The sequence below is a fragment of the Osmerus eperlanus genome, chromosome 12, assembly GCF_963692335.1.
Source record: "Osmerus eperlanus chromosome 12, fOsmEpe2.1, whole genome shotgun sequence".
Lineage (NCBI taxonomy): Eukaryota > Metazoa > Chordata > Actinopteri > Osmeriformes > Osmeridae > Osmerus > Osmerus eperlanus.
The window spans coordinates 11,673,580-11,694,458 of NC_085029.1; the positions used below are offsets into that span (position 1 = coordinate 11,673,580).

General features: G+C 45.1%; 1 protein-coding gene across 1 annotated transcript; it reads left to right on the plus strand.

The window, feature by feature from the left end:
• Positions 1-691: 691 nt before the first annotated feature.
• On the plus strand, positions 692-20,460 carry LOC134031365 (ras-related protein Rab-26-like; the record flags this gene model as incomplete). Its single annotated transcript, XM_062474964.1, has 6 exons — positions 692-1,363; positions 2,297-2,407; positions 12,089-12,130; positions 12,819-12,885; positions 15,632-15,684; positions 20,386-20,460. Coding segments are annotated over exons 1-6 (534 nt in total), but the record flags the coding sequence as incomplete, so codon positions are not given.
• Between the last annotated feature and the right edge of the window lie 419 nt (positions 20,461-20,879).

The following is a 20,879-nucleotide window of genomic DNA, read 5'->3' on the forward strand; positions in this document are numbered from 1 at the left end:
TTGACATCCACTGAGGCCTTCACCTTCAACATACACACACACACACACACACACACACACACAACAGAAACAGGTTGGAAAGTATTGCATGCATTACAATTCTGTATGACTTTGGAAGGTCATCGGGTAAGACTGCCAAAAAATTATTCATGCCTGCATGATATTTTATAAAAATACGAACATGATTTTTCTTGTTACCTTTCAAAAAAACAAACAGACTTCATTCCCCACATGAGTAGGCTGACGGTATGTGTGTTCTGGGATACCACTCTTGAGTGAGTAAACAGTAGTTAAGTAGCTGATATGATGTGCAGACAGCAGGTAGATACACACCTGGTGGCTTTTTGAAGAGGAGAGGGCTCTTATCTTCCAGAGCTGCTCCCTCTCTTATCTTCCAGTTCCCCATCATCCTCCCCTCGCTGCTGGGAGACGCTCTACCTGGATGTAGAGGGCACTTGTCAGTATAATGAGTGTGAGTCTTACATTGTGCTTGAGCTTACATAAATCACTTGATATTAGTCACTGTGGTTTAAATGTGTCTGGGGAGGTTAGAGGTAGATGTGTTCTCTTGAAGGGAGGATTTAGATATTGTATGCTGTAAAATATTTTTAACCTCAGGTTGACTCCATACATCTCAAGCACATTAATATTAATAGTCGATATTTTATCATTTGAACTAGTTTTATAAGTTGGTGTACTTTTCAGCCATCGAATGACCCTACGTGACCACAGAGCCAACGCGGAGTAAAACGGCACTGTTGCTTTAAACGCACCACTGCTTTGACAAGTTGTAGAGCGATGGTATTATCTTCTGGAGCGCATTGTAAACACCACTGTGCGGTTACATTCGGTGCGAACCTAGAAAGAGAGAGGGGTAGAGAGATATTGACCATGTGTTGACACCTGCAACTGCACCGTTGGACTGTTGTAATGCTGTAGCCCTGTGGAGGTTCCACAAGGAAAGCTGCTGTCATAGGTGCGCTGTGACAGTTGAAACTACCAATTTTAAAGGGGAACGAACATTAGACTGTCTCCGTGCAGTCATGATTTTGACACAAAGGTAAAAAGTTATCTCATTCAAACCGATCTTTGAAAGCAAATATAGACTAAGATAAGACTACCAATAGCACATAATTTATATCAATTCGCGGGAGTAATTTAACGATTGCAGCGAGCCATGTCCAGAAAGAAGGCGGCAAAAGGGAAGGGGAGCTCGAAGAGTCGCAGCGCATCTCCGAGCAGCACCAAAGACAGCAGCGGGAAGAGTGGAAAGGGACTGGCCGCTGCTCCCACCAACGGTGTGGTCTACCCTAGCCGGCCCTCCATCAGCAACAGCGGGGAGTTTTATGATGTCGCCTTCAAGGTAAGATGCAGTGTTTACACAAACATAACTACCCACTCCTATTCGCAGCATGAATAAACGTTGCACATTAGTAGGCTGCCCAGTAAATAAACGCAAGACAATAGTGAGGCAGTTTAACCTGAACAACTGTTTTCAAACTGTCCGTTTCCTTCTCAGCTGTGTCAACAATACGCGCCTCACATGCACTGCCAACGCAGCAAGAGCAAACACGGACTTAGTGTTAGTATATGTTACTATAGGTGCCTAAAAACTATTCTATGAAATATACAAAAATTACTTAAAACATACGACAATATTTACACTGAATAGGTGGTGAGCAGTTTGTGTAATTCCATTGTCCCCCAACTTGGGGTTACATTTAATCTTAAATGAGAACCCGTATCTTCCACTGATCTGGGGGGTCAGATGGCTGAGCGGTTAGGGAGTTGGGCTATTAGTCAGAAGGTTGGTTCGATTCTCGGCCGTGCAACGTTGTGTCCTTGGGCAAGGCACTTCACCCTACTTGCCTCGGGGAGAATGTCCCTATACTGTAAGTCGCTCTGGATAAGAGCGTCTGCTAAATGACTAAATGTAAATCTAGAATTTGAGTACTATGTTGTTTTGAGTACTATTTGAGTACTAGTCAGATATATATATACCCATACCACACTGTAATAAGCAAAGGCCATTTTGAGAACGTTTTAAGCACTTTAACAGACAGCAAAGCCTCATTTACAAAATATCTACCTCTACATCAAAAGTATCCCAGCCATTTCTCACTGTCCTCCTGTCCTTACATTCCCGTGCCTCTTCCTTTCTGTGTGTCATGTCCTTTTCATTCTCTCTTTGACTAACTCTTAGTTTTCATCTAAGATTCTCTGTCTCTTTCTCTCTTTCTCCTGCCTGTTCCTCCTGTCCTGGTAGATGATGGTGTGTGTTCCTCATTCCCTCCAGGTGATGTTGGTTGGAGACTCTGGTGTAGGGAAGACCTGTCTGCTGGTCCGCTTCAAAGATGGAGCCTTCCTGGCAGGGAGCTTCATCTCCACCGTGGGCATTGACTTCAGGGTAAGTACACAAACACACACACACACTACTCTTTATTGGATGTCATCATCAATGCTCCATGTGAAGTAACAATGGTTGGTCTCCCCCCTGGTAAAAGACAATGTGATCTTAGATAATGTAATGTTTGGTGACCTTTTTATTGATTGGCTTATCGTTTTTACTGCAAACTGCAAACCCATTACTGGGGATGACATCCAGGGGACTGTGTTGGCAAACTCAAAGGCAATTAACCCTCGTGCTGCCTTCGGGTCACATGACCCAAAGGTTCATAACGAATCATCGTTGTGTTTACCCAATTTTACCCAATACAAAAACAAATAAAAATAATTTTCTTTTAACCTTCGCAATGTGGGGGGTCTGAGACAGCCCAACGGTTAAAAGAAAATGCTTCACTTTGTTTTTGTATGCGGTAAAGTTGTCGCAATACGACGGTGGGTCACAATGACTGATGGGTCAGAACGACCCGAGGAGAACACAAGGGTTAACAGGTTTAGTTTGTCATTGTTGTGGGAGTTAAGACCCAATTGTAGGTAGGTACTATTCCATCCCTTCCTTGTCTTAGTGTAAGCTGGAGGTAATGCCAACACTATTATTACTCTGCTGGCCAATCGGTACCAATATTCATGAGGTACACAGTTAGCCTGGCAACATCTGGTACCTGGTGTTATTTACTACTGCACCTCCCCTCTCAGTCTCTTCGCTCTATACCTGCCCTCTCTTCCTCCTTATCTCCCCTCTCAGCCTCTTCCCTCCACACCTCCCCTCTCAGCCTTTTCTCTCTCTATACAGTTGGATAAATCATTCCTGTAATGATTCATTGCTCTGGCTCACAAGTGTGAAAGGCTTTGATTTCTGTCCTCCTCTCATCCATTAGTTCAAAGATTGATTGTGTGATTGACTCAATCCTCTCACTCTTTCACTCTCTGTCATGTATTTACACGTGAGTGGGTGTATTTTGGTTTAATGTCATACACAGAAAAAAAATATATACTCAGAAAAGCCCTTTCGGGCACAGCACACAAGGGGTGGCCTTGGAGGGGGGTGAAAAGAAGGTGTTATTTTACTGCAGTTATTAACTAGATCCTCTGGGATGGAGAGAGAAATGAGCAGAATTCCAAGTAACATTCCCTATACGATATCATGTCTAACTAACACAATATAATAGAACTACAACTACCACCATTGGGCCCCTCTCACAAACGTACTATTGAACTGTTCCAGTCCAGACAAGGACAGGGTGAGAGTTAAGGTGCTACTAGATATCAGTCTCAGTCTGCTGAGTTGGGGGGGTTAGTGTGCCGTGGTGTAGCATGGGCATGTAGGTCTTTAGTGTCTGCACAGCAGACACTAAAGACCTACAGTAAACAGAGAGATTGATCCGTGACTCGATTTTCTAATCCTAAACACACATTCTAAACACACACACACATGCACACATGTGGATGTGCACATGCACATCAAGAAACATGGTCTGCGTTTTCGTGACGATGCAGGCATCTGCTTTCCAAAGGGGTCATAGAGATGAGGTCACCTCAGATTTGATGGATTTGGCTCGGTAATCCTCCTGGGAACAGACAGTGTGACCTCTCTGACCAACACACACTCAAACTTATAGAGATAGAAAACACTCAGCAGAATTCAGAGAGACATACTGAGAGGTTCCATCAGTTCTCTTCCCCCCAGAGCTTGACCTCACACACAGGACATTCTGTCTTCTCTTGGTTACACTGTTACAGACTCTTGGTAAAGGACACACATGTACGCAAACACACACACACACACACTCCGTCATACATCGCTGATCTGCTGCCTGTAGGTACTGAGGCAGCAGAGCAAAAACCTTCTGTGCTCCTTAATGGATTCAGCTACTGGAAAATATCTCTGCTGCTGCCTTTTGTGTGTGTGTGTGCGTGTGTGTGTGTGTTCGAGAGTGGAAAGAGAGTCGAGTTTCTGTTTGTCTGTGTGTGCATGTGTATTTGTTTGTGTATCACTGTTTATGTACAGCATGACCTAACTTGATATACAATCTGAACTGTGCCCATTCAATGAATAAACAGTCGGCATAAATGAAGTTCAACGTATCATTACTTTACATAACCATCTGCTAAATGACTAAATGTAAATGTAACCATATGTGGGTTATGTAAAGATGTGTTGGGATTCCAGATAGCCCTGAGTCATCTTTGGGTTCATCTGAGATGGAGCTCTCCAGGAAAGCCATGCTCCAGTTTTAATCACCATCTTCATTATTATCATCATCATGATTGTCATAATCATATTCAGTATCATTATCATCATTATCATCAGCATCTTCTTCCTCATCATTTACATTTACATTTATTCATTTAGCAGACGCTTTTATCCAAAGCGACTTCCAAGAGAGAGCTTTACAAAGTGCATAGGTCACTGATCATAACAACGAGATAGCCACAAAACATTGCGAGTAGCCAAAACATGGAGCACACATTGTGAACAACCAAAATAAGTGCCAAAGGGAAGAACCATAAGAGCATGTAGTTAAACAAGTTACAATTAAACAACATGAACTGCTATAAGTGCAAGTGTACCTGTGGAAAAAAGCAAGCAACAATAATAAAAACAATATATCACAGCGAGTACAAAAATTTAAGTCAGTTACCACTAACCACAAGAGCAACAAGTCTCTAAGCAAGAGTCATTGTGATCCTTGAGGAAACTAACATCAGGTCAAGCGAACCATTCCTAAGTACCGTTGTACTCCTGGAACAAGTGCGTCTTGAGCCTTTTCTTGAAGGTGGAGAGACAGTCAGTGTCTCTGATGGAGGTGGGGAGTTGATTCCACCACTGGGGGGCCAGACAGGAGAAGAGCTTGTGTTGGGACCGGGCGGTCTTGAGCGGTGGGACCACCAGGCGGTTGTCTGAAGAAGACCGTAGGTGACGGGTGGGGGTGTAAGGCTGCAGGAGAGACTTGATGTAGACGGGTGCAGTCCCGTTCACTGCTCGGAAGGTCAATACCAGGGTCTTGAATCTGATACGGGCCATGATAGGTAGCCAGTGGAGAGAGATGAGGAGCGGGGTAACATGGGAGCGTCTGGGTAGATTGTAGACCAGGCGGGCCGCCATCATCAACAACCTCATTATCATCAGTATAATCATCCTTATCATCTTTATTATCTTCATCACCGTCATCACCTTCATCCTAATCATCATCATGTTTGTCTGTCGAGATGGGGGGAAGGAATAGCAACACTCCAGCCTGGGTACCACAGGCGATACACTCGGAGGCTCGAGGCTGTTTGTCAATTCACACATCAGCTGCTTGTATCCAGCTTGACTTGAATAGTCCTGTATGATAATGTGAAAGGCTGACCTATTCAAGTGGAGCACTTCAAGGTACCGTATGCAACCACTTATGCCGCTCAGTCAAAGATGAATAGAGAGGGGATGAGACTCACACGGCACCGAGGGAGAACTGTGGATCGTGCTGGATTTCAAGGACATACTTTAGTGTCGGTGAGCTTAGGTTACATAAGAGATCGTTGGTATTCAGGTTCTTGGTTATTCCTCTGAAGGTCTGCTCTCGTTGATGATGTGTTCATGGGTTCACGCTTATGTAAGTCACCCTCTGTGGCCCCTCATAACAGGAGACAATGACTCCTATGGATCGAGATCACTCTCTCTCTTTCTTTCTCACAGCCTTTCTTTTAGTCTCTCTGTCTCCTCTCCTTCTCACATACAGAACAGCCTGGCAGTTCTGTATGTGAAGCATCAGCTCTTTGCTAGTTGTTGCTTGGCTGGCTGGCTGATTGACCGACTGTTAACTGGTTCACCAAATAACTCAAGAAAAAATATACATAGTCAAAAAACGAAAAAAGTGTGACTAGAATCAAGAAGCAGAGATAAGAGAGTGGGGACAAGCCCAGCGAGGGGCTCTGGTGTGTGGGTGAGGGTGGTCTGGACCTTGGGGGGGGTTAGGCTGCCTGGAGGTGTGTAGCTCCGAGGTGTTTAGTATGCTGGTGGCGTGGTGCTAAGCAGCACTGCCACCAGGCAACACTGTTTAAAGAACCCTTTCAAACAGCTTCCGCCACATCACAGTAACGACAGGCAGGTGACAGGGCTGCATGTGTGTGTGATCCCACTTGGAGTTAAACGGGAGGGAGGTAGATGTTACATCTACATCAATGTTACGAAAGTCTATCTGTGTTATTTATTCTCAACATTATTGAGAATGTCTTTCCTGCTGAATACGCAACAACCTGGCCAGATACCCACCTGTCAAGGCTTACGTGTTTCCATCTAACAGTCACAGAGCATTTTTTGTGTGTATTATGTGTGTGTTAGTATGCACTTGTGTGTATGTATGTCACATGTTTTGTGTGTGTGGATCAACTCCAGGTGTTTAACCTACAGTCTTTCATCAGGGTGGGGAAGGCAGGCTAAGTGATCGATTAACGAGCCTGCGTCTCAGAGGGGAATGATGCAATGACCCATCTGCCTACCTACAGGCACGATTAATCAACAATGATCCCATAGTAATGATATCCACCAATCATCCCACCAGAAAAGCCAAGCAGGAGGAGCCATTTTACATTTCCATTTTTCCATCGTCAGTCTTAGGGCAATGCTTTCCCACTTTAGTAACACAGCTCTCAAATGGGTAACGATCTGCTCCTTTGCTGTATTTCATGTCACCTCAGGCGAGTTCTGCGTACATTTCAGAACGTTTCCATAGAATAAGCAACGCGAGTTATGGATGTGTGTGTGTTACGGGTGGTTGACAGGAGACAGTGATTATCCATTAAAGACCTGACTGACCACGCCATACTGTACATAGCCCCCACCCATCTACGACAATACATCTTTTAATCAATGCTGTCAATGTCCTGAGTTGTAATAGAAAGAACATTGGGTGCATGAAAATGTCTTTCAGATGTAGACATAGTTCGGAGAGCGGGTACAGACCCCCAAAATTCAGTACTTCCTTTGTGGAATGTTAATTTCTGTACAATATCGCCATGGGTTGGTTAGTCACCTAACTGGGTACAGGGATCAACCCAATGATTAAATTATTCCACCCACATGTTGGCGTCGGTCTCACTGACTTCCGGATCAATTGCATGAGCCACGTAGCAAATCGTTTTTTTGCCTGGAGTGGTGTGTACCTCAGAGCATGAGACAATACAGTACTCTCGTTCCGCCTGCGGTTCCAAACTCTTTCACCTAGTCATTTTCACAGAGCCCAACATGATGAAAATGTATTTACTCCCAAAAGTAAGTATGGATCCCACCCAAGAACCTTCATTTGTTTGTATGCGTTCCCTGCAGATATCATTTTCTGGTCTGATTGAATTTGATTTGAGTCTGGATTGTGAGGTCCATCCTGCTATTACATTTTCTGTGTGTGTGTGTGTGCTGTATGCACTGGACTATCATGAGTTTTGTTTTGCAGAAAATATGTTGTACAGGGCTTTGACGACAAATGAGAGGTCAGGCTTTCAGAGTTGAACAATTTGAACAATTTCAAACATAAAAAACTTGAAATACCAGGGTTCAGGTGCATGTCTTGGCAGCTCCCAAACTAGAGAGAGAGGGTGAGGGATAAACAGACAGATATACAGATAGATATACAGACAGACAAAATACAGACAGACAGCAAGACACACTTTGATACAAAGTATATTTCTCAAACCCTTTGAAACAGCCACACACTGGTGGAGAGAGAAAGCAGAGAGAGAAAGGATGGAGATAGGATTTAACACAAACAGTCAGTAATGTGTGTCCCAATGGTCTTCCTCCATGTTTCTGGTTCCACTCTGTTTCCAGAGCTTATGCTGTCTTACAGATATGCAGTCATACTTGCATGCTTTATTCTCTTACACCCCCCCCCCTTCCCCACCCACAGTCACACACACACACAGTCACACTCAGATGCATGCCCATACTTATATAGACTCACACACTTACTCATGCTGTATCCCCTAATTCAGTTACATAATTCTCTTGAAAAGTGAAAATATCTGTAAATAATGACAGCGTGAGTGTCACATTAATCCATATTAGAGGAAGTGTATCCACATGGCGACACACACACACAGCGTGGTAGAGACTGCAGAGACACACACACAGCGTGGTAGAGACTGTGTAACTGATGAGTCTCCATTTCTTCCTCATACTGATGTCTCTATAAATATCTCATCTGTCTCTTGCTCTCCTATCGTTCATAATCAGATATCGCTCAACATTTTAACTACAATATATTGTACTGTATGTTTGTGATGGAGAGGCATTTACAAACAAAGTGAGTGACGCAAGAGACAGAAGTTGCCTGGAAGGCAAGAGAGAGAAGGGCTGTGATTGAAAGATAGGAGAGAGAGAGAGAGAGAGATCATAAAAAGCTCAGAAATAAAATGAAGGATCTTTGAAGAACCCTTGGCTGAAGAAGAGGATGAGAGGAGGAAGAGAGGAGACAAAGTCAGGCTAAGCTGGTCCTGTTAGCAGAGCCAGGAGAAGAGTGCGTGTCCATGCTGGGATAGAAGGATCAGCACTGGGCTGGCACAAAGAAACACTCTAGAGTTGATCTAAAACACAACACCGCACAATAGAATAGAAGTTATATATCTTCACCACCCCACCACCTCTGTTATTCTGCCTATGCTTGTTTGCATTAGTGTTTGTTATGACGTGTTATCAGTCACACATGTCCATTTCCTTCCTTGGCACAGAGCTATGCTAACATGGCAGTCTGCCCTCGGTCTGGCCTGCCCAGAGGTACAAGAGGAGGCAACGAGAAAAGATATAGGAGGCCACAGCCTCTCCTGCACCTGGCCTGGAAAACAACTGCCTTGTGCTACAACTGGGAGGACAAAGTCCAGGACCTAGACTGCTGCTCTCCTTGTACCGTTCTACATATATGAGAGCGTACTGCAAAATGACCTGTACTAACAACCGATCTTAAGGTTGGTCACCCTAAATGGTGAGAAAAGGTTCGAGTGAGAGTAGTGGTACATGATGGAGAAACAGATAGATAGAAGAGAGCCAGGTCTCTCAATTTCACCTCTCCTCCTCCTCTTCCCGCTATCCCTACATGCAGCAGTAACATAATTGCGTCTCTGTGGACCAGCTGTAATTACCCTGGGTGTCTGTTATTTAATTACCCCTGACTAATGCCTTACTGCGGCCTGCAGGATTTATGTAGGAGACTGGAGGCTAACACAGCACTAGCGTTGTGTTAATGAGATAGTTGTCCAGTGAGTCCATTAGGTTATTTGAGGTGGGATTACCTTACTGACATTCTATTTACTCTGTGTGTGTGTGTGTGTGTGTGTGTGTGTGTGTGTGTGCGTGTGCTTGCGTGTATGATATGGAGTGTTATTAAACACAGGTTTGGTCAATATTATACTTCTTAAGTTCTTTGAGGATGGTTTATAGACATGATGGATGTATTTGGACATAGAGGTTGGATTAGGCAGTAGAGACAGGTCAGTGTACAACCATTCAATGTCAACTTCCTAATATTGGATTAGCTGTGTCTGAAAATGCCTTGCTTTCTTATGATAGTGGTAGGATGTAAAACGAGAGAGAGAGCGACCGTACCTGATCGACATAATATAGTTCTATGTGCAGGTTGGTGCAGTGCCCTGGTTGTCCTGGTTGTTCCCAGGATGTCTGTCTGTCAGCCTGCCATGTCAGACAGCTCTGGCCAAACAACAGCCTTTTTTCTGCCTCATGCATATTTAAGATAGGGGGTTGGTCTGGAATGAATTTGGAATTTGATTGACAGCTGTCTGATTCATATGAAGGGTCTCAGCCATAATAAATATTCACACTGAAAGAGGGAGGGAGAGCCATGCCTTGCATTGCCGCCTCACAGCTTGAAGTTTGCAACGTTTCCTCCGTGCTCACAGTGGTGTCCTCCGCACAACACCCCCCGACAAAACACGCAGAGTAAAAGGAAGATATATAGAGAGATTGTGAACATTTGCATTCTCATGTAAACGGAATTAAACCAACAGTAAAAAAAATTGGGAACACACACAACACCCCCACCTCTCTTGCACCGGTGCAGGTGTTTTGCTTCGACAGTAGGCTTCATCATCATCAAGGAAGTGGTTGTGGGCATCCTGGGATGGAGCCAGAGTCTGCAGAGTTCTGGATGAGCGACACACACACACTCATCATTCGAATGACAGAAATGTATTGATTTATTTCATCTTTATATATGCAGTGCCATAGAAACCAAGGTCTCTTCAGTGATGGAGCCTTCTACATGACACCTAATCTACATTATAGGAAGAGAGAATGGCATACTGATGAGATGAACATCACTAATGAAACGGAGAGAAAGAAGGCGACAGATCTCTGGAACAGCTCCTGTCCTTTTGCATGTCCTGATACAGAAGCATACCTCGGTGTCTCAATGAACGAACAAGAGATCAGACAGAGAGACATGGACAGACTGAAGTGGTCAGAGGGGTGCCTGGTGATGCATTCAGCAGAGCTGCAAAGAGAAGACAAGGGAGTCTGGAGCATTTGATACTTCAGACAGAGTTATTCTGCCCTCTGCAGCCTTGAACACAGAACCACTCTCAGAAGACATGGCTAATCACTGCTGCTTCACTGGTAGAGAGAGAGGGGGAAGGAGTAAGAGAGATTGAAACAGGAAGAAAGTGAGAAGACATGTATTATACAGCAAACTGCTCACTTCTATTTTCTGTTGAGCTTGTGGAAATATAAAAGCATGGGATTTCACATGCAGATATCTAAAGGTGAGAAGACCAGTTCCCAGAACTGAACTGTATCCACCTTATGTAAGAGAGAATTTTGTATGATGCATTTGATCCATGTTAGTGGTCCCATTCAATGTAACTGCCCCATGCAATATGGATGAAATGCATTGCGAATGAGCAGAGGTGGATCTGGGACGAGGCTGTGTGGATTGGCTGTGCTCTGCCCTCGGCCTCTCTCTAGCTAATGTGTGTGTGTTTGGAAAGGTAAGGGATGGAAACTTATGTTTATTCATTAGATCCTTTATGCTGACATGGTCTCTGTGGATATGATTTGATGATGTAGGACTCTGTAGGTGTGTTTGTGGTGTGTGTGTTTCTGTGTTTGTGTATGTTCCTCTGCATGTGTTTATAGTGTGGGTTACTCTGTGTGTGTGTGTGTGTGTGTGTGTGTGTGTGTATGTGTGTGTTTGTATATGTGCATGCCCCAGGGTTGACATAGCGATAAAGGCTCACCATGTCTGATAGTCTACTAGTTTTGGAAGGCAGCTGCGACCATGTGTGTGTGTGTTGGACTGATAGCAGCTGCATTGGCTGTGAGTATTATGCTAGCACTGAGGTGATGAAACCTTCAGAAACAGGCAGCTGTGTGTACTGTATGTGTGTCCGAGAGTGTGTGCACGCATGCGTATAAACACGTGTTTGTGGGTGTGCCGCAAGGCCATAGAAAGTACAATAGTGATTAAAGAAAATGCAGAGATGCTCAACACAGCATGAACGCCAAGACAATCATAGTTCAGCAATTGAAGCGGAAGAAGGTATATGTCTGAATATGTTGCTTCCGGCCTCAATAGAAATACAAAAACAGTGTCTTAATTTTCTTGTTTTGGTTAGTTTTCCCAGACAGTGTCATTAGACTGCAAGCACAGTCATTCTAGAACCCTATTTGAGCACAACATTTGTTCCTTTGTTTTTCCAGAATAAAGTTTTGAACATCGACACGCTGAAGGTCAAACTGCAGGTAAGAGAAATCCTTGTGTTTGTTTGTGTGTGTGTGTGTCTGGAGGGGGCTAGTTTTTGCTTGTGTGTTTGTTCGTACGTGTGTATATTCTATGTATTGTGTTTACATAGAAACTGCAAACCACTACCCACTACACTAGCCACTGTCACACATCACACTGTCACACTACTGTAGCGTGACCTTCCAGAAGCCATCCCAAGTCCTCAGTGAGAGACAAAAGAAGAAATCCTCCCTAACAGGGATTTAATTAGTCCATCGTTAATCTATCCGTTTATTATGGCATCCGTCTGCCTGACTAGAGACTCTCATGCAAGTCAATCAATTACAACCAAACATTTTATAATTACAGAGTGTACAGAGATAGATGTTAGCGGTCATCACAGATGTCAAATACACTAATTGCAACTTACTATCTAATGAGGAAATCGGGTTGTGGCCATTAAGAGCCGAGGTAATTAGCTGTTTGTGTTGAGATTAGGAGAGGGGATGTTTAGGCTACAGACTTGATTGAATTAACAAAAGTTTGCAACAATCAGTTTAAGGATGAAGACAATGAGAATTGTTTAGAATTTTTTTGGGGGGGTGATAATGGTGAGGAAAATGATGCTAGTGATGCTGCTGCTGCTACTGCTGCTGCTGCTGCTGCTGCTGCTGCTGCTGGTGGCCTCATGTTTGTCCTCCTCTCCAGATCTGGGACACAGCTGGACAGGAACGTTTCCGTAGTGTCACACATGCCTACTACCGCGACGCTCACGGTGAGATACTGTGTGTGCGTTTGTGTGTTGTGTTGTGTGAGTGTAATCGAGCCACATCCAGAGCATCCCTGTGGAGCACTGACAGATTGTTTGCTGCGGGCCAACCTGAGCAGGTGTGAATGCTCTCCCACATTAGACTCTGAGGCTTTCCCATTGGCCCTCCAGTTGGCTAGTTCTCTGGGGTGTGATTACATTTCTGTACCAGGGTCTCTAGTCTGGCTAGCATTTCAAGACAGAACATGAAGAAGAAATTAGCTCCTAAACGGTTCTTGATGAGCCCGGACCAATCGTCTGGGCCCATCTGTGTCAGTGCGTCCCAAAACCCCCCTGCGAAGCCTACTCCCTGGACCTGTCAATGTGTCCGTCAGCCTGGTCCACTCTCTGTCACAGCATGGGCTCTTTGCTCCCTCTCCAGGCACATGGCTCTATTTCCGTTGCCTTGGCTGCATGGCAGGAGGTCCGCAGGCTGCATGTCAGCTCTCAGCCTTCTCATGCTCTGCAATATGACGGTTGTTTTTCTTTAATTTCTCAATCACGAGTCAGTCAGAAAACCATTTTCAAACAGGTGATTGTTTGAATTTTCATCTCCGGTCTATGTATGTGACACATCTCATTTGCAGTCTGAACACCGAACTTATGTCGAGAAAGAGGGATGGAGATGGATAGATGGACCACTGGTCCCCATGGGACCTTTAGCTTACTGCTACAGGGCTCGTTAAAAGCCTCCACCCCCTTTCCTTCCTGCTCCTCTCATTTCATTTATCATTGTACACCTCCTCCTCTTCCCTCCTCCTCTTTCCTCCTCCTCTTCCCTTCTCCTCTTCCTTCATCTTTCCCTAATGGCTCCTATGGATCCCAACCAGCAGGCCCCTTGGGAGAGGAGCCTACTCACTGCTGATGGAGGAAGACATGGAGGGAGGAAAGTGGGAGAAATTTGAATAAAAGTGAAAGACAGACAAGATACTGATATTGTTTTAATGCTTTCTTGCCCTACTGTTTACTTTAGTAAAGGACATATATCTCTCACCATGTCTTTCTTTCTTCTCTCTCTCTCTCTCTCTCTCTCTCTCTCTCTCTCTCTCTCTCTCTCTCTCTCTCTCTCTCTCTCTCTCTCTCTCTCTCTCTCTCTCTCTCTCTCTCTCTCACACACACACACACAAACATACACATTCTGACTGAGAAGCCAGTTCCAATATTAATGAGCTTGACTGTCACAGTACTAGTGGAGTAGGGAATGCAGTTGTCACAATGATTGATCCTGTCTCACAAAATGGACACCATCTAAACCTCCCCCTCCTGTCCTTCTTCCCCGAACTCAAGGAGAATCATTGTCTTGCATACATATGGGGGGGGGGGGGGGAGTAATATACTTGTTTAGGAAACTGACGCCCTGAAACATGAGATAAAAACATCGTAAATTGTTTATTATTTATTCTCTAATATTTCACTATTTACTGAAATACTGTCAACATGACAGAAAAGTCTATTTTCTGAGGATTCATTGTTCCTTCATAACTAAAAATAAGGGGTGTTTATGGTTTGACAATTCAGTTTCAAACTGTGAGGTAAAGAGTTAGACTGACACTAGTTTGAAGTGGCATGAGTGTTACTAACATTCAGTATCTGTCTTGCACACACTCAAAAGCACATACTCTCTCACACACACACACACACACACACACACACACACACACACACACACACACACACACACACACACACACACACACACATCATCTTCATCACATTTATCTTCATCCTCAGCCTAAGGCCCACCCTAAGGTAACAGCATTCTCTGCTGCACTGCTGCTACCAGAGAGGAAAACCTCCGTTATGATCGACTTGGATGGTTCCTATGGAAGCTGCGGTTTATCAGCTCATTTAAGTTTTATTAGCTATCATATCAAAAATGTATTAGCTGTCACTTCAGTTTATCTTCTAATGTTTGTGGTAAGCGTGAAAGAGAGACACAGACATTCAGATTTAACGGGACTGTGTGTATGCGTGTGTATGTGTGGGTCACGCACAGAATGGTAACCAAGGTAATGAAGGGTGGGATAGAGGGAGGACGTGGAGGAGAGAGATGTTTTTCCACGTCTGTGAGAGAGCGATAAAGATGTCCTTTCAGACCGGACCTGGGGCCTGCTTTGCTCAGGTGGACTGGAACATGTCTACCTCTCTCTCTCACACACACCGCTCTCTCTCTCTCTCTCTCTCTCTCTCTCTCTCTCTCTCTCTCTCTCTCTCTCTCTCTCTCTCTCAGAATGGCCTTCTTTCCATCTACACGGTAGTTACAGCTTGTTATGCACCCGTGACAGAACCGTCCCTCAGAAAAACCAAAATATGAAGAGGGAGGGAGTCAGATGGCTGAGCGGTTAGGGAATCGGGCTATTAATCAGAAGGTTGTTGGTTCGATTCCCGGCCGTGCAAAAATGACGTTGTGTCCTTGGGCAAGGCACTTCACCCTACTTGCCCCGGGGAGAATGTCCCTGTACTTACTGTAAGTCGCTCTGGATAAGAGTGTCTGCTAAATGACTAAATGTAATTAATCAATGAACAAATTGCCATCGAACAGCCATAGTTGGTGAATGGAGGGGAGGAGGGAGAAGTTGGGGAACGAATGAAGCAGTAACTGTTATAAGGACAAAAAAGCCACCAAAACGTTCATATCATAGCTGCCCAGGAGGTGGTATCAATACTGTTGACAAGCTTATTCAGCTAATGCGTGTGTGTGTTCTCTCCCCAGCTCTCCTCCTCTTGTACGATGTTACTAACAAGGCCTCTTTTGACAACATCCAGGTAAGAGCACACCTGACTTCTGACCCTTGTTCTCTCATCTGTCTGTTTATCACTCTACCCATCCTCACTCCTGAACAGAGGGAATCACAGCAAATGGACTTGGACTGCATCCGCCATATTGAATTATAGGACAGTTAGATAACAATGGTGATGATGTTGACAAAAATGGAATCTGAAGCATATAAAAGCTAGTCATTTGAAAGATTACTAGCTGGGTTAAACCCAGGCCTGGCCTTTCCTTTGTACAGACTTTTACCAAGATGACACTGTGCTGTTATGGCCCATCTCCTGCTCCTCGGCAGGGTTCGCTCAGCCTCAGAGTCCTCTTTATCCAGATGAAAGGCTGGATAATCTAAATCTAAATCTAAAGGCTAAGAGACCTGGTTGCTCTAATGCTCTCTAATAGCTTGCAGAGGCTTCAAAGAGGAAGTGAAGGTCCCGTGAAGCCATCAGGGGGGGCCCGTGGGGTAGCCTTGCCTCCATCAGGCGGGGCCCGTGGGGTAGCCTCGCCTGCATCAGGCGGGGCCCGTGGGGTAGCCTCGCCTCCAGAAGAAGAGACAGACTGGGGAGCACATCTCTAATAAGCATGAGAGCACCAGTTACCGTCCCAATTTCGGATTTTCCTGTCCAGATGTGGATTATCCTGTCTGTCTGCAGTCTCTGTCCAATTCTAGCTCATTATTCTCCCTTCATAACCTACTAAAAATGGTCATTTGTAGCATTCCTGTTTTCCCTCTTCTGAGGGTTATGGTTTGGTCTGTACATGTTGGCAAGGAAGAGGGGTAAGGCTGGAAGCTTCCCCTCCAGCAGGAACCTCAGTCAAGGTGCAGCACTGTCCTGCACGCTGCTGCTGGAACAGGGACACGCACAGAGAGAGGTGTGTATGTGCGTGTGTGTGTGTGTGTGTGTGTGGTGCAGGAGGGTGGTAGTTGTGGGAGGGGAGGGATATTGGGCCAAGATCCATGTAGTAGTCACACCTGATTAGAGCCGGGTGAGAGAGCACACCTGTTCAGCAGCCTGCTGCATAGCATACATACACACACACACACAGACACACACACACACACACAGACAGACAGACACACACACACACAGACACACACACAGACACACACTAGTGCACCCTGCCAGGCTGCTTTGTTCTCTACACTTCAATCACCCTGATTACCATTGATCAACTTTAATAAGACTGTCGTGTGTGTGACCTGCAAGCATGAGTGTTGCTTGTAAGAGAGATGGAATTGGACAGCACAGTGTATAATTTCAGCATCATTGCACAGAAGCCACTGGTGAGTATTTTGTACAATTCACATTCATATTTAACTTTGGATTTCTTGGAGTAGTTGGATAGTGGTAGAGATTATTATAGAGAAACTCTAATGTAAAGAGACATCAATGTATAAAAATGGACACACACACACACATAGGTGCATAATGTACATAATTTATTATAAGCTGTTAACTGGAGGTGAGCTTGTCATATTCCCATTGTGACGGGATTGCCTTCATCTGCTGAGTTTGTTATTAGATGCTTGCTGACACACACACAATCACCCTCACACACACTCACACACGAGTGCACACGCACGCATATATAGTGCACACATCCAGTATTTCATGTTCAACTTGAATGTCACATAAATACTGTGAAGGGATAGTAAAGCTGAATCTGGCATCTTTATGACTTCACTGTCCAGTAGCAGTAACCTTGCAGCTGTTCTCAGCTGTTGTATGTGTCTCTTAACCACACATACACACATGCACACGTACAGTACACACACACATACATGCAGACATTCGCTCATACTCAGGGGGACAGTAAACAGACAAGATGAATATTCAGTCAGAACTCATTTATACTGCACATGCACAGGCAAACTGGGGTGAATAAATAATCATTTGATGGGTGTGTGGTTGTCTGAGTGTACGAGGGTTGTGTGTTGGATCAGTGTGACTGAATGTGAATATGTGTATAAGAAAGCTACGTTTTGATTGGCTCTCTCCAGTGGAAGAGAGAAACAAAATGACACAAGGCCACTGTAACTTTTACGTTCTCTCTTTCTCTGGCACATCATCTCTCCCATCGGTTTCTCTCAGGCGCGATGCTCTCTTTCCCTCTTTTTGTCTCGAGCGTCTCTCATTCTCTCTTGTATCCTCACCCCTCTTTCCCTCTCCTTATTTCCTCGTGATTCACACATGTTTTTTTTAACAGTACCCTTCCCTACTCGGTCACGGCCAGCCTTACACCTACTGTAGATCTTCTATCTCTTCTCCTCAGACAGCCTAGCTAACATGCTAGCAACACTTCATTAGATTGAGAAAGAATCCCAGAGTCAGCCAACTAAAAAGGCCACAGAATGTCCCATTAGTATGTCAAAGATTAAAGTGCACTCTCTGCATGCACGCATGCTAGTAGGCAGGGAGACGTGCACACACACACACTCATACACACGCACACACACTCACAGACCTTCAAAGCCAGCCTCCTCAGACTCTGCTGTGCCTCTTCTCATCCTCCTCACCTCTCCGTTTCATCGTTCTACTTTCTGAAAGATGAAACAAGTCTTCCTCACGCTTCCCTCTTTCTTCTTCTCCTCTCGATGCTGCAGTAACAAGGTGTGGAGAGAGGCTGGTGGAGGCTCCATCAACACCAGCTTCTAACCCATCATCACACTGAGAAGTTTGGTCTTTGTGAAGCTACAGTATGATGAAGAGTAATTTACGAGACTGGAACTCTGTTTTGAACATGTTTAACTTTCAGGACAAAACACAGTTAGACCATACTGTAAGTAGCTGCAAATGTCAAATACAAGAGTATGGATTTTGAATAGACCCACTTGCAACAGCCTCTATGGGGCTCTGGTTGTTTGAGAACTCAGCCTGTACAGTATGTGACCCTGAACAGAAGTTAGAACTCTGAAGCACTTACCTAGACTGACACAAAGCCCTGGGGCTAGGAGAATATCACAGAAGTACTTGTACAACTTCTTGTGTGTTTGTGATAAGGCGTGCAATTACAGTTACTGTGTGTGGGAGAGAATAGATAAAAGTGTGTGCACACACGTGGATACAAACGCACGTGTGTGTGTGTGTGCAGAGGATGTGTATTACAGTGTGGGGATGTTCATTCAGTCTGTAGCACAGCTCCCAGCCTGCAGATCCCAGCCTGCAGCTTCCAGAGCACTGCATGTCTCTCTGCTCCCAGCATCTTTGATCAGTTACTTTAGTCTGATCTGACAGCTGCTCATCCTGGGGGGAAAAAACCCAGATTCAGAGTTAGAAGACTTTTGTTTTGTGCTGCTCGGTTTGAGAAATGTGTGCTTCTCTTGTGAAAAAGGAAATTATTATTTCCAAGGGTAGTCTCGTTATATTACAAACCCATAAAACACCAACTCTTAACACACATACACACACACAAACACGCACACAAACACACATATCGGGCCTGCATTTGTGTAATGGATTCGCACTCTCTCTCCTCTGTGCTGTTAGCTATAGACTAGCCTCAATGCTCCCGGACAGCCAGAGTCTATAGCAGCCTTCTACAGCTACTGTGGTCCCAGTGTGTGCAGTAAATCAATAAGGGGGGTAGTTGACTCTAATGGAGCCATCCTCATGTTCCTCCTGCACTTAGAGGGACCCAGTCCACCTCTCCTCTGCCAAGACTCACCCAGGATGTTTAAAACCCACATACTCCACTATGCATTGCACAAAGCATACACTCACATAGGTACAGTATTGTACACTGCACATACACACACATGGCCACTGTTTCACTGCACACCTTTGTGTTGTGTTCTTAGTCTTTCTATCGCTTCATTAATCTGGAAGGCTGATATTGATCTTTCTCTCTCTCTCTCTCTCTCTCTCTCCTCTCTCTCTCTCTCTCTCTCTCTCTCTCTCTCTCTCTCTCTCTCTCTCTCTCTCTCTCTCTCTCTCTCTCTCTCTCTCTCTCTCTCTCTCTCTCTCTTTCTCTCTCTCTCTCTCTCTCTCTGTCTCTCTCTCTCTCTGTCTCTCTCTCTCTTTCCCTCTGTCTCACTCTCTTCTTCCCACTTGCACCCACAACATTCTCTCCATTTAATGTTTCAGTTCATGCCAATCCATGTGCTACAGTTTTTCAGAATTCCTCATCCCTAATCCCTACTCCTTAATCCCTCATCGCTCACCTACAGCCTCTGGCTCATCTCTGTTATCACCTGGGAGATGGAATTATATTGGGTTATTACATCCAGATTCTCTCTCTCTCTCTCTCTCTCTCTCTCTCTCTCTCTCTCTCTCTCTCTCTCTCTCTCTCTCTCTCTCTCTCTCTCACACACACACACAACTGTATGGTATCGCAGTGGACACTGATACAGCAGTGCTTTGCAGTGTTAAACCCTTACCTGGAGAGTGATGGAGCGAGATCCTTGCTTCATGCTAAGTAAAACTGACAGGCCGAGACAGCAAAATAAATAAAAACATTACTCGAGTGTGTATAGTGTGCATGCTATGTGTGTGTGTGTGTGAAGGCTGTCATATCGCAGCAGATCCCAGGGGAGGCTGTGGTTTGAGCACTGACAGCAACCCAGGGGACTGCTAAACTTGAACTGGAAAAGACAGTTGGACAGAACAGGGAGGAAGGAGGAACAGCCCCTCCTGTTCAGCACAGTGTTTTCTCTATTCACTGTCCTCCTCTCCTCTTTTCCCTCTCTCCATCTCCAGGCCTGGCTGACAGAGATCCACGAGTACACCCAGCAGGATGTGGTGCTCATGCTCCTGGGGAACAAAGGTAACAAGACAGAGGGAGGGAGGGAGGAATAAGGGAGGGGTGGAGGGTGGAGGAAGGGAGGCAGAAGAAATAAGGGAGGGGTGAAGGGGTGGAGGAAGGGAGGCAGAAATAGGGGAGGGGTGGAGGGGTGGAGGAAGGGAGGCAGAAATAAGGGAGGGGTGAAGGGGTGGAGGAAGGGAGGCAGAAATAAGGGAGGGGTGAAGTGAAGGGGTGGAGGAAGGGAGGCAGAAATAGGGGAGGGGTGGAGGGGTGGAGGAAGGGAGGCAGAAATAAGGGAGGGGTGAAGGGGTGGAGGAAGGGAGGCAGAAATAGGGGAGGGTGGAGGGGTGGAGGAAGGGAGGCAGAAATAAGGGAGGGGTGAAGGAATGGAGGCAGAAATAGGGGAGGGGTGGAGGAAGAGAGGAAGAGCAGGATTAAGGGGTGGGAT